This window comes from Mus musculus, chromosome 14 (assembly GCF_000001635.26).
Source record: "Mus musculus strain C57BL/6J chromosome 14, GRCm38.p6 C57BL/6J".
NCBI classification, from domain to species: Eukaryota; Metazoa; Chordata; class Mammalia; order Rodentia; family Muridae; genus Mus; species Mus musculus.
The window spans coordinates 19,072,406-19,086,249 of record NC_000080.6 but is presented as its reverse complement, the minus strand read 5'-3'; the positions used below and the strand labels follow the sequence as shown (position 1 = coordinate 19,086,249).

General features: G+C 41.0%; 1 protein-coding gene across 2 annotated transcripts in view; it reads right to left on the bottom strand.

Moving 5' to 3' along the window:
- The window catches only part of Gm41099 (predicted gene, 41099), a 45,549-nt gene that overhangs the window by 1,515 nt on the left and 30,190 nt on the right, over positions 1-13,844 (bottom strand). The window contains exon 2 of one of the 2 annotated variants that reach the window (XM_011244853.1): positions 600-743. In XM_011244853.1, the coding sequence (XP_011243155.1) occupies positions 600-743 (144 nt within the window). Of the gene's footprint in view, positions 1-599; positions 2,720-13,844 lie in introns of those variants that run through there. The other variant, XM_017316230.1, reaches the window with a different exon arrangement.

The following is a 13,844-nucleotide window of genomic DNA, read 5'->3' as shown; positions in this document are numbered from 1 at the left end:
AGATCCTGCAGCCTCCTCCTCCCATTTCTACTTACAGGTCCCATTAACCAGACCTGCATCCTGGTTCCCATAAAGACCTTATAACATCCATCTTAATACATCCATGACAACTGTACAAACAGCAAACAGCCATTTCAAGGAAAGAGAAAATTTTGATGCAGTTCAAACACCAAAAAGGGTCCATGTTTCTCCAAAAGAAAGAGGGATCTCCATCTACCCATGACAGCCCATGCATTCGGACAATACCAATTAGTAGGATGCAAGTACAATCAGGGTAGGTTGGTAGAACCTACATGTATCCTTGTGTTACATCTCACTCAGCTCTGTAAAACCCTGCCTGAGCCCCAGAATCCCAATACTGCATAATAGCCCTCTCATGGTCTGAATCACTTTCCTATCTGGAGGCTCCTGAGGATGCCTGGACAACATTGGGAGGAATGTCTTAGAGACTTAGGAAAACTGAGTCCAAAACATCCAAGGCACAGTGATGACTAAAAACCAGAAGGGATAGAATCAGACCTGCAGACTCTTCAGTCCAGAAACAAAGGAAGGTATAAATGGCCATTTCAAAAGTGGTGGCCTCCCTGACAAAAACTTACTGATAGAGATTTATCTCCTTCTTGAGCTCCTGGTTGTTCTTGCAGGCCTCAACGTACTCCATCTCTAAGTTGTGCAGAAATGACATAACCTCCTTCTCTTTCATCTTCAATTTTTCATAGAGCAGATTTTGCCTGTGGTAGGTCCTGGCCCCAGGAAGAGAGAGCTCTGTGAACATAGGCTTTTAGTAACACATGAACTCAGGATGGGTCCTGGACTACTCCAGCCATGGAAACCACACTCTGAATTCTAAATGCTGGGATTTTCTTAACCTTGGGAAACTTGCTATCGTGGCCCCAGAACACCAGAAGCTAGGCATCTAGATGGAAGGTGCCCTGGCTCCCTGTGTTCACTCAGTAGGGCTGGAAGAGCACACTAACCAGGTATGTTCTCAAGAGCCTTAGGCTACAAGTCTTTGCCCACCAGACACCTGTGATTGTATTTCCCCTGTTTTCATAAAAGGGATTCTAATTCTGGATAACTAATACTGTATAGACAGCTATTACACATAATTGTGGAGATGAGGCCATACATCACCACAGCCTTATAATCTGCCCAAGGGATACAAATGAATGGACAATTGTTAGTACATATTCAAAGTACATTGCTATTTAAAGTAGGAACTACCAGACCTCGGGACCCACATCACCTGGAAACTGTTAGGGAGGTAAATCCTCAGGGGAAAAACACAGGCTGCTAGATTCCAAATTGTGGAGAAAAATAAAAACATATAAAACCTATTCACGTTTGTACATGTGCACACACACAGGTTCACAGACTTAGACCTATACACAAGATGGAGAAAGAGAAAGAGTGAGAGAATAAAAAAGAGAGACAGCGACAACGAGAACACAATGAGAGGTAGAAGAAATGTACACAATATTACTGTCTCAGTGTTTAAGGCACACAGACAAAGAGGAACAGGCATGAACCTCGGGCCTTCTAATCGAGCACTGAGAAGAACCAAGATATGAATTTCTTGAGTTATTTTTAGGCATACACAACTCTTCACATGGACAAGATATTTACATGTAAGTCTAACCTATGAAACCAACTCTTAGAACAAGGTATCTGGAATTTACATCACCACAGAACTACTCAGGGTACCCTTGTCCTCTTGGAATACGTTTTGCTTGGCTGTCATCTAAAGGATCATGCAATGCACCAACACTATGTGGTTCTACTTGCTCAACATGACATGCAAAACCTGCCCCTGTTATGCATATCAGTAGTATTGTTCCACTGTGTCACTATGAACATGAATATCCTTTGAGTCTTTTTATGTGTGTCCCCTGCTGGACATGAGCCCTTGTTTTACTTAAGTACACATAAAAAGTAGACAAATGCTTACTAAACATTACCGATTTTGCTAGTATTCAGACCTTCGTAAGCACCCTTCCTCCAGTAATGTGTGAGTTTCATTTTATCTGTATTTTACTCCACCCAACCATTTCCAGCCTTCATGTTATGTGGACTGCAACTGCCTGTATTTATTAACAATCTGGTAAGTTAATTTTAGTATTAACAATCTGTTAAGAATATAAAGCTCTAAAAATAAGACTATAATTTCAATTTAAGTTCTCTCTCTCTCTCTCTTTCTTCCCCCCACTTCCCTTCTCCTACCTTGCTCTTTTTGTGAGTCTCGTCATACTGTGGCAGCTAATCTCCAAATGGTAGGTTGCTCAAGCTTCTCTCCTCATGCCCAGCCCCCTGAGTCTCCGGGACCTAAGACAGCACACCCACCCCACAATCTGGCTCCTGTTTCCTAAGAGTTTAGCCACTGCCAGCCTAGAGAGTCTATGAAAAAGATCCTAAATCGACAAATCTGGATACTGAATCTCTCTTCTCCACACCTACACTTCACACTGACAACTAAAGACATAGGACCGGACATTTGCCAAACTGAATGGTGTTTCTCTCTCACATAGCATTCATTTTCACTGTGCAGAGCTAATCGTTCCTGGGAAAATGCCTAAGGAAGCCCTGCTCCAGGACCATGTGCAGGGCTGGGCTTGTGAGAATGTTCCTACTCATACAATTCGACAGTCAAACTAATGTAGTCCAGGCAAATAAGACCAAATACAATTTTCCTTAAAAAAAAAATTAAGGCATGTCTGTGTGTATGTGTGTGTGTGTGTGTGTGTGTGTGTGTGTGTGTGTGTGAGTGAGAGAGAGAGACAGACAGACAGACAGACAGACAGAGACAGAGAGACAGAGAGAGAAAGACAGAGAGGCAGAGACAGAGAGAGAGAGAGAGATGGCAACCACACATCACTACATATTCACTACTATTTCTGTTCTTACAGAGACACTCATTTTTTGTAAGTGTTATTCAAATCTTCATGATAAAGGTAGGCTGGAGAAAACTGTAATGACTGAAGCTTTCTGCCCGTTGCACATCTTCTGGAAGATACCTGTAATGTTGAAGATCAGCAACATTCTTCTCTGAGTAACCAACCTGTCACAACAGGGACTGAGACTGTAAAGACAAATCCTAGACCAGGCTTGTCTAGGAAGACTTCATAGCCCAGAGGATAATGCAAATGGAGTGAGGCTGGAGTTGTAAGCAGGCACCCAGGAAGTGCAGTGGAAACACAAAGGACTCATTAAATAGACTGGCTGAGCTAAAGCTCCTACAACCAGGTACCTATAATCTATCCATAACAAAGTAGGATTGCAACCAAGAAACTTGCATTTACTGAGCACCTACTATGCCTATGCGTACTCTAAATCTACATGCCAGACTCTCTTAATTAGCAACTCATCACTAATGTGAGAATTATATTATTGTTTTCAAAGAATTGTAGAGCATATCTTTTTTTTTTTTTTTTTGAGACAGGGTTTCTCTGTCTGTCCTGGAACTCACTTTGTAGACCAGGTCTTTGTAGACCACTGGTCATTACTGTACACAGATACAGGTGCTGTGGAGGCTGAAGATGATCCAGGTGCCCCGGAGCTGGAGCAGCTATGAGCCACCTGATGTGAATGGCAGTCCTCTTAAAGAGTACTGGGTTTGGATCTGCTGAGCTACCTCGCCAACCCTTTGACTGGACTTGTGCCCTTCTCAGCTGACTTTCCTCCTCCTCCTCCTCCTCCTCCTTCCTCTCCTCCCCTTCCTCCTCCCCCTCCTCCCCCTCTTCCTTTTCCTCCTCTTCCTCTTCTCTTCTCTTTCTTCCTTCTCCTCCTGTTTCATTTTTGCCACATTTGATTCACCTACCAAGCCATTAACCAATCAGGTGCAGTGCATGTCTCCTCAAACACACTCCAGCACTTAGTTCTCAAACCTAGCACAAAGCTTGTGACGCAACAGTGACTTAAAGTGAATTGAAAATTATAAATAAATATTTATTTCATATAGTTCCAAGCTATCTTCTGTCTTTATCGGGAATATTTTCCCTGGTCTTTTGTTTACAAGTGTAACTACAACACATATAAAGCAGACACATTTATTTATTTATTTATTTATTTATTTATTTATTTATTTATTTATTCATTTTCCCACTTAGTGGAAACAAGGGTGGAGAGAGGCTGAGCCTAGAGGTAGTGTAGCTAGAACTTCTTCCTACCCTGCCTGAGTCTGTCTCATTAGCCCTAGGTTGTTCTAAAAGCTCTCCAACCTAACAGTGAAGTGCTTTGATGTGTCCCCAGCCTCTGCTTTTCTCTGGTCAGTTTTGGCAAAGGATTCTTTTAGTTAGTCTTTGTGAAGGAACATGTCTCAGGCCTATTTTCTTGTTTAATAAATCTGTTTAAAACTTTTCATGTCTAATAGTTTATGAAAGTATTTTAAATTGAACTTAACATACATTTCAATAATATAATTTAAATATAAGGGCTTTTATGTTTATACTCAGTCTCTGTCATTTGGTCAAAGAGGCAGTTAGTGCTATGAATTAGCCTCTGTGAAGAGCTTTGGTCATACTGTTCAGCTCTGAGTAGACTTCACTACTGCAATACAAAGTGACTTGTTAAGTAGGCGTGAGAGGAGAAGTTGCAAGATGCAGTGGCTCTGAAGTGGCAGTTTGCAATGCTGGTTACCACAGCCTGGGGAGTAGGCCTCTGTTCACACTCATTGTATGACACCTACCTGCTGAGGTGTGCCCACCAGCCACTTAGTAACCTTACCTCTAGGCAAACTTACCTAGTGGAACACCATGCCATGTGAGGGGACAGCAATAGGCTCACCGAGGGAGAAAGTTCTAGGCTGAGACTTAGAGAACTGGGTTTTTCTTCTGTTTAAATCATTACTGTGTGTTATGTGAGAGAGAGAGAGAGAGAGAGAGAGTGTGTGTGTGTGTGTGTGTATGTGTGTGTGTGTGTGTGTGTGTGTGTGTGTGTGTGTGTGTGTGTATGTGTGTATACACAAAGAGGCCCTCTTTCAGGGAATCATGGAACTAAACCAGGTTACCAAGCTGTGTAGCAGTACTGACACCTGCATAGGCACCTTTCTGGCCATAGAACTGTTATTTTTTTCCCTAGACACACCAGTGTCTGTGTGTTATCAACAACTACTTTCATACCACTGGGCTACTGTTATCTAAACTACACAATCATGAAACCACAAACCTTTATTTCTATAGAGCTTTCAAAGAAAAGAATCTTATAGTTAAGAAGAATGTTTACAAGTGGAGGGAGGGGGATGGTAAACACCTTCTCTCCCAGCACCTGGGAGTCCGAGGCAGGGCAATTCCTATGAGTCTGAGGCCTGACTGCTCTACAGACAAGTTCTAGGACAGCCAGAACTACTGTCTGTCTCTATTTTTTTTTTTTACATTCTCAATGGCACCACCTGGACACTGTACTATGCACCAATACATGACTCTAGGGAGAATACATGTATTCTCAGGAACCCGACATTGAAACAAATGAATATTGACCAACAGGACATTAGTTAACTACCCAAGAAAATCTGTGATTCCATAAAACAAAACTGTAATTCCAGAAATGGCTGTGAAAAACCTTTGAGTGTCATGTAGACTGAGGGGAAAAGGCAAACTCACACATTGCACCAATTGCAGCTACATAGTCAAAAACAGCCATAACTGTACAACTGTGCCATACAGTTAGGAGTGGTGGCTCATGCTGTTATTGTCACAACCGATGGAAACATTGTTCACTCAGGAATGTGCATTGAGTGACAGAGTTCTTATAGCTCAACATCCAAATTTATTATAAAATACGTCCACAGGTCATTTCATAAAGATAAGACCTATATTTGCCCCTAAAATATAGACAGACACACACACACACACACACAAAAAGACAGTATCAAAATGAGATTGTGTCAGAGACCATACCATGAGAAAGCAAGCCCTTCACAATCTCCCTAACAGGCCAAATGGCCTTGTGCTAGGAGCCAGTTGTCACTCCCTTCTCCCTGTTCCCTTCCTGGCACCTGAGGCTGTAAAAGTTGAATTATAGTCCCCTCTTCCTTATCTCTTCCTGACTCCTATGACATCCAAGGACATGAGTTATACACTGAGCCCGGCCTGACACACCAAGGCTTTTGAGGAGGATCTATGTTCTGGAGATAAGACTCAGAGTGCCCGCCGCCTAGAGCCTGACTTCGGCCCTCATGTCAGCAGATGCCCACTTCTTTGTTCTTTGTTAATTCCCCCTTGACTCCTCCTTATTCCCCTAGATGTATGTTTTAAAACCCAGTGTCTTGGCCTAATAAATGAAGACCTTGACAACTCTTTGGTCTTAGGCTCTTCATTCTCTCCCATCTCATTTTCTTCCAGGTTTGCGGTCCCCCTCACACCCATGAATAACTGAGTCCCACAGGACAGGATAAGTGGTGTCCCACATGAGGGCGAGGTTCGAATCATATTTCCTTCCAGTGGAGGTCCCAGAGAAGTTCGTCGTGACCCCAAGAATTTAGAAGTAGTGAAGGACTGCTTCTGCTGCTCATGGAAGAACGAGAAGTCCTTGGTGAGTTGAATCATCTCCACTTCAGGAAACAGAATATAAGCTTTCTAAAGAGGCAGCCTTCGTTAAAGGACCTAAAGATAGCTCTCAGGGAAAGAGGAGTTAGAGTTAAAAAGAAAGATTTGATAAACTTTTTTATTTCCATAGACCAGGAATGTACATGGTTTACTATAGATGGAGCAGAGATACACTGTAAAAAATGGCGAAAGGTAGGTAGAGATTTAATTGATAAACTAGCTAATGAGGGTCCCAATGCAGTCTCTGCAACCCTCTTTTCTTATTGAGGAGTAACTATCAGAAGCTGCTACTGTGTCTCCTCTCCCTTCTCTGGCAGAATTCCCAGAAGAAGGAGATAAAGAATTAGAGTCTGAACATGAGAGAGAGTAAATATGTTTCAGAAAAGCAGTTATCCCCTGTTTGGGACCTTTTAGCAAAAAAGAGGGAAAATGAAAATAAGCTATTTCAGAACCCTCCTAGAGACAGAAGAAAAATGGGAGATGCCCTGCTTCTTCTCTGGCTCCTATGGAGCTATTCTTAGCTCTAGTTAGGATATCTGGATCCCTTTGAGACATCAAGTTCTATTCCCTCTCTGTCTATTGTCTTTTTCTTGGTGCACCAAATTGTCCATATGTCTGTCTATTTATGTTTGCTTTTGTTTTGTTCTTTGAATGATTGTTGTTCTGTGTTTCATGTTGAAAAATATAAATGGTTAAAACTTTATCTGCTGGCTGTCTATCCTTTGATTTAGTTTAACTTGTTTAAAAAGAAGTCTCAATTTGCACAGCAGAAACTAATAAGTTATAGTGCACTGTGGCTAGGAGTCAAGTACAGCTGGAAAAGCCCTGCTGGGAGCCGATTGCAAACGGAGCTCTTAAAGGGGCAGGCAGCCTTTTGTTTGTAACAGAAAGTTAGCTTAAAATTGGGAACTCAGGGTTGGAGTCATTCTAAACAACATGATCCCAGGAAAACAGGTCTTTAAGGATACATCAAAATAGGGCTAATCTTTAGGCCAGTACTCTGGCAGAGTACTCAGATTGAGAAAAAGATTGCATTTGGGTTGACGCTGAGCTCAGAGGGGAGCAGCCTCAGCGAGGCTTGTGTGGCACTTCTTTTGTTTCACAAACCGGGACTAGGAAAACCTGGGACTTCACTCTCCCTCCCTTCCTGTTAGATAAAAGAGCCTTGTTTCAGACCTAGCCAGATGTTGTTCTAAATAAAGTTTAAATTCAAAGTTTATAAAAGGTCAATCAGGCTGTGGAATTTATTAGGACATTGTGATTTGACTTGCCTACTTTATATAAAGTTATAGTGTACAGAGTTTGCTTATATATATATGTCTGTTCCTTGTTCCAAACATCCATTAATTTGGTTATTACAGAATATTGATGTTTGATCTATTGCATACATCATTTTAAATAAAATTGATAATCATAATCCCAAAGATAAGTTAAAATTGTTTTATGCATGCTTCTATATCTTCTATAAATTCATGCATGCATGCATGCATGCATGCATCCCATTTACTGTGTTTAAAAACAGCCCTTCTATGGGAGAAAAGTATATGTGAATTGGATCACACACTTATTCTTTTGAGTTTCCTCCTGTTTCAGCACAGATAATTAAATTGTGTGCTGTAGATGGTGTTTTAAATTGTTAAACAATCAAACTTTAAGTTGTATACTAATAGTCAATATTATATCTCAGAGCTTACAATGCTTAAAATTGTTCATCCCTTAGATGCTATTAATTCTCAATCTTGCAATTGCTTATGCAACTTTTAGAAAAAATACTGTTCCTTTAAGAAAACTGTTTTTGGGCAGTTAAGAAATTGTTCTGGATTGCCTGGAAAAGACCTCCAGGATTTGCTTTTGTGTTATAGAGGTTTACATAAAGCTTTAACTAATAAAGATTACAGATAGCTCCTGAAAAGATACAAACTCAGGATCCTTATAATTATTTGGGTTTTAGACTTACTAATCAAGCTGTTTTTCCCTAGAAGATAGTTATTCGCAGAGACAACTTAAGGACTTTCTCTTACTTCTGATTAATAAATAAATAAATTATACACATGTGACTATAATAACTTTTCAAGCATTCTAATTACAACAGCTTTTCAAAAGAAACAATTGAAAGTATAATTAGTCACTGCCCATGTTATATTAAAACTGACTATAACAGTCAAGTATTTAAGTGGTTTTTGTCAGCAATTTTATAATTCTCAAAGACAAGGTATTATAGAACTTTAAAAACTCTATCTTCTTAAAAACAAAAAAGGGGAGAAATTATACCCCTGTGACATTATTCAAATCATACTTTTATTTTTAAGAATTTTGAAATTTGGATGTCAAAGAACTTAATAAATGCCTTATAGTATCTTAAAACTAGACATAATCATGTCTAGGTGAGATGAAAAGGATCTACTTATTGAAACATGGCATGATCCTGAACAGAAAGTTAATATGGGGGAAAGGGGGTGGTGTTTCTATTTTTTCCACAGAATGCTACAGAAGCATGCTAGCTTCCAGAATGATTCGTGTGACAGACTGACCTGTGAGTTCATGAGTGCTCTGGCAGTGATGACAAGAAAACTGCATTGAGTGCACAGAGAAAGAGGATTCAGGGAGAGCAGCCACTTGCAAACAAGATGAAGAAACTTCCTATCTCTGCCATGGGCTACAGCAAGGAGAGCCGACCTGGTGTCAATTTGAGGACAACTATAAATGATGACCCATGAGGCTGAGGGACTGCTACAGTGTATTTAACAAGATTTCATCAGAGACACTGTTTTTAGCCATTCAGGCCAACTCTGCTATAGCTGTGAAAGCTTTTGTACCTTACCTATATGCTATATTGTTAGATAATTTTAAGAGTTAAGATCACCAATCTTGACAAGTCTTTTCATATTCATTGTAATTGTTGTCAATTAACTAATTGTGTAGATCCTAACTTAGATAAGGAATCTGCTGCTATGATTTTGTTAAAGAGACCTGCTTATGTTTTGCGGCCTGTTAGAGTTAGGAAATGATCCTTGGTTTAAAAAATCCGGGAGTGCAAACTTGGAAAAGGTCAAATGAGCAATTTTAAGATTTACTGCTTTAATTGCAATTTTAATTTCAATATCTACCACAGCTTTAGATCAACAGCTTCATACTGCTCATTTTGTTAATGATATGCATAAGAATATTTCCATAGCCTTGTCAGAGCAACTTATTGTAGATAAAAAATTGGAGGCAAAGGTTAATGTCTTAGAAGTAATGGTCTCAACAATAAGGCAGGATATAACAAATATTAAGGCTGCAAAGACAGATATTACAGATATTAGAAGAATGTTGTTTTTATTCTCATAAGACTGACTTAGTTCAAGATAACATAGACAAAGTTCGAACTAGTTTAGGAGAGAGAAAATGTAGCAGAGAGAAACAAGAATATTGGTATAAAAATTGGTTTTCTACTTCTCCTTGGCTCACCACCTTACTTCCCATCTTTTTGGGACCTTTCATGGGTATTTTACTGCTTTTGTCTATTGAACCCTGGGCCTTTAAAAGATTAACCAGTTTTGTTAAGTCACAGATTGAAGCTGCTTTAAGCAAGCTGGTTGCAATTCACTACCATCAAATGGACATCCAAGACTCAGACGAAGAAGATCTTCCTCCCACTGATGCAGAAAGAGCAACTGGTCTCCAGTTTTCCACCCTTGCTGGTAATGTGGGGTCCCCTTGGTTCCTCAGGCTTTGGAGACAATAGAGATGAGCTCCTAATATAGCTTAAGAGCCACAAATTGTGGTGTTACAATTGGCACAATTCTTGTAGAGGCCTTACTGAATCTGAGGTTGATAATTCTCCTTTGGGAGCTGCACAGGACTCAGAACTATGCATGCTTGTTCATGATAATACGAATCCAGTATGGGCACCAGTGTGGGTTAGAGGCTAAGCACTGCAGGGGAAGGTCCAATTAGACTGGTTCTGAGTTCCTTGAGAGACACACCCGGTTTGCACGGAGGTTGGTATCTAGTTTCAGTTACAACCAAAGAATTTTTCTAAGGCTCTGCCTCCCCTCCCCAAAAGATACCAAGAGCCATAAATGTGGGTTGTGACAGCACCCACAGGAGGAATCGGGTCAATGCTCCCCCAGCCATGGTTAATGCCCACTCATCCAAGGATGAGAATATCATTTGATCACCTCAGTTAAGTGTGGCCTTATTAAATCTCATTCACAAGGGGGAGATGTCAGAGACCATATCATGAGAAAGCGAGCCTTTCACAATCTCCCACCCTGACAAGCCAAATGGCCTTGTGCTAGGAGCCGGTTGTCACTCCCTTCTCCCTGTTCCCTTCCTGGCACTTGAGGCTGTAAAAGCTGAATTATAATCCCCTCTTCCTTTCTCTTCCTGACTCCTATGACATCCAAGGACATGAGTTACATGCTGAGCCCGGCCTGACACACCAAGGCTGTTAAGGAGGATCTATGTTCTCATGTAAGCAGATGCCCACTTCTTTGTTCTTTGTTAAATTCCCCCTCAACCCCTCCCTATTCCCCTCGATGTATGCTTTAAAACCCGGTGTCTCAACCTAATAAACAGAGACCTTGACCACTCTTTGATTGGTCTTCGGCTCTTCTTTCTCTCCCATCCCATTTTCTCCCAGGTTTGCGGTCCCCCTCACAACCACGAATAACTGAGTCCCACGGGACAGGATAAGATTTTATAAGGGATAATATCTCTACTTGCTATGATACGTGGGTCTATCAAAGTGATCATATATTCCTGCCTTTAGAATTCATGGAAGGGAGAAACATCATGTGAAATAATTCTAATTCCATAAAATCTTCAGAGAGATCAAATAATACTAAAACTCTTTATAACATTCTAAACAGTTCAAGTGGGGGATACAAGCCACACATCTCTCTGGGAGTTCCAGTCTCTTCTAGTCAGTCAGACTAATGATTAAACTACAGATTGCAGACTTCTGATGCACACATAAGTCAGTGAATCTTTGGTTCCTTTTCACCAAATAACTATGATCCTGAGATGAAGGTAACTTTATTTAAATTATGCATACAGAGCCTCATTCCTTTGTTGGTGACTAAGGATCTCTGCTGGTTTGTTATTGTTGTTGTTTAAAGAAAGGAAGCATAAGAAGCAAGGCTCAGGGCAGTATGCACTTCTGAGTTGCCAGCTTTTTTATTTGAGAGCCCTGGATTGAGCCAAAGGACAAAGAGATGTGGGCATTATTGTTAGCTACTAGCAAATGGCTGGTAACAGGACTTGTGGAACATGATGGGCCCTCTACACATTCCTTAGACCTAAGAAAGAAAGACCACCAACAGGACCTTGCTTGCAAAGGAAGCACCCATTAACAGGTTGCACCTTCATCTTCTGCAGAGCAGAATGCCTCGGGTTGCCTGGCAAGAGAGTGGAATGGCAGCAGCGTGCCTGCTGGCGTTCATGAAAGAGCAGAACTGTGAGCCGTGAGCACAGAGAAGTTCTGTGTTGTGGGATGCAGTAGGTGGCCAGGAACCAATGTTTACAATCCCCTGGGTAGGGACATAGGTTTGAAAAGTCTTTGCTCTTGCCTGCAGTGACCTTCAGTTGCTTTCAAAGCTGCTCTCCTGTTAGCTCCTTGGGTTCTGTGTGCACTGGAGCTGCACAAAGGAAATACTTTTGAAGGACACCTCGCAGGAACATTGGTTTCTGATTTCAGCTGAAGCATCACAGAAACAGTGGACTAGGAAGAATGCATGTATTCATTCACTCTGCCGTCAAACCCATGGGCATGTCAGGGACCCCTGGATCTGGATTTCCATGTATGCTGTCTATGAAGTGACAGTTTCCAGCATGGAACAATGGATTCAAGCTTACAAACCAGGGGTTTGGGAAACAGGACCATATTTGGTCTTCAGGGGAGAAGGAAGCATCCAATTTATGGAGAAATGCCCTTTCCCCAGTTAGTCAATGGGAAGCCAGGCTAAGGCACTGGGGATTCCTATTGGGATCTGACTAGAAGAACAGTGCTTAAAATTAAAGACAGGCTATATCATTACCAACCTCAACTTAAAAAGCAAAACACAAGAAAATCAAGAAGAGGGAAGAACAATAGGTGGATACTTCACTCCTCCTTATAATAGGGAACAAAATACCATGAAATGAGTTACAGAGACAAAGTTTGGAGGTAAGACGTAACAATGGACTATCCAGAGACTACCCTACCCAGGGATCCATCACATAATCAGCCACCAAACCCAGACACTATTGCATATGCCAGAATGATTTTGCTGAAGGGACTCTGTTATACCTGTCTCATATGAGGCTATGCCAGTGCCTGGCAAATACAGAAGTGGATGCTCGCAGTCAACTATAAGATGGAACACAGGGCCCAGAATGGAGAAGCTAGAGAAAGCACCCAAGGAGCTGAAGGGGTCTGAAACACTATAGGTGGAACAACAATATGAATTAACCAGTACCCCCAGAGCTCATATCTCTAGCTGCATATATAGCAGAAGATGGCCTAGTCGGCCATTACAGGGAAGTGAGGCCCCTTGGCATTGCAAACTTTATATGCCCCAGTACAGGTGAATGCCAGGGCCAAGAAGCAGGAGTGGGTGGGGAGGGGAGCAGGACAGAGGGAGTGTATAGGGAACTTTTGGGATAGCATTTGAAATGTATATAAAGAAAATATCTTTTTAAAAAAAAAGCAGCTGAAGAGAAAATGTCAATTGTCGAAAAGGAAAGGCAGTTTTCCAGTTAGGCAAAGCTAACTACATATGGCTTATTATAGTTGTTACTATTTCAATGGAAAAGTTCTAACTTTTGTTCCTAATGCTAAGAAGCAAAGATACTATGAGAACATACATTTTCTTAGCCTCTAATACATTATTTTAAAGATGCTATAAAGGTATTAATATGAAGACAAGATAACACAGATTATCATTTAAGGGCTTAAAATGTTTCCAGGAGTTAAGATTTACTTTGGGAAAATAAAAAGTTGATGTGGTATCTGAGTCTCATTCCCATTAATCCACCTACTTTGTTTTGGATAAGGAATTTTGTGAATTTAAAGATGTTTGGAACCTACTCACTTATCATCAATACAGCCACACCTTTAGTGAGGACCAAAAAGGAACACAGTAGAAAATGTTATTGGCATGTACAGGCTGTTAAAGGAGTCACCTGGAAACTCACCGGATCACAGATTAGACCATGACAGAGTGACACTGTGGCATCTGCCCCTAAAAGTAGCTATATTCCATAGCTGGAACTCCAGTTCACTGCTACTTGAAATGCGCCATCCCACAGATTCTTCTGAAGAGAGTTGTTAGGGCTGGA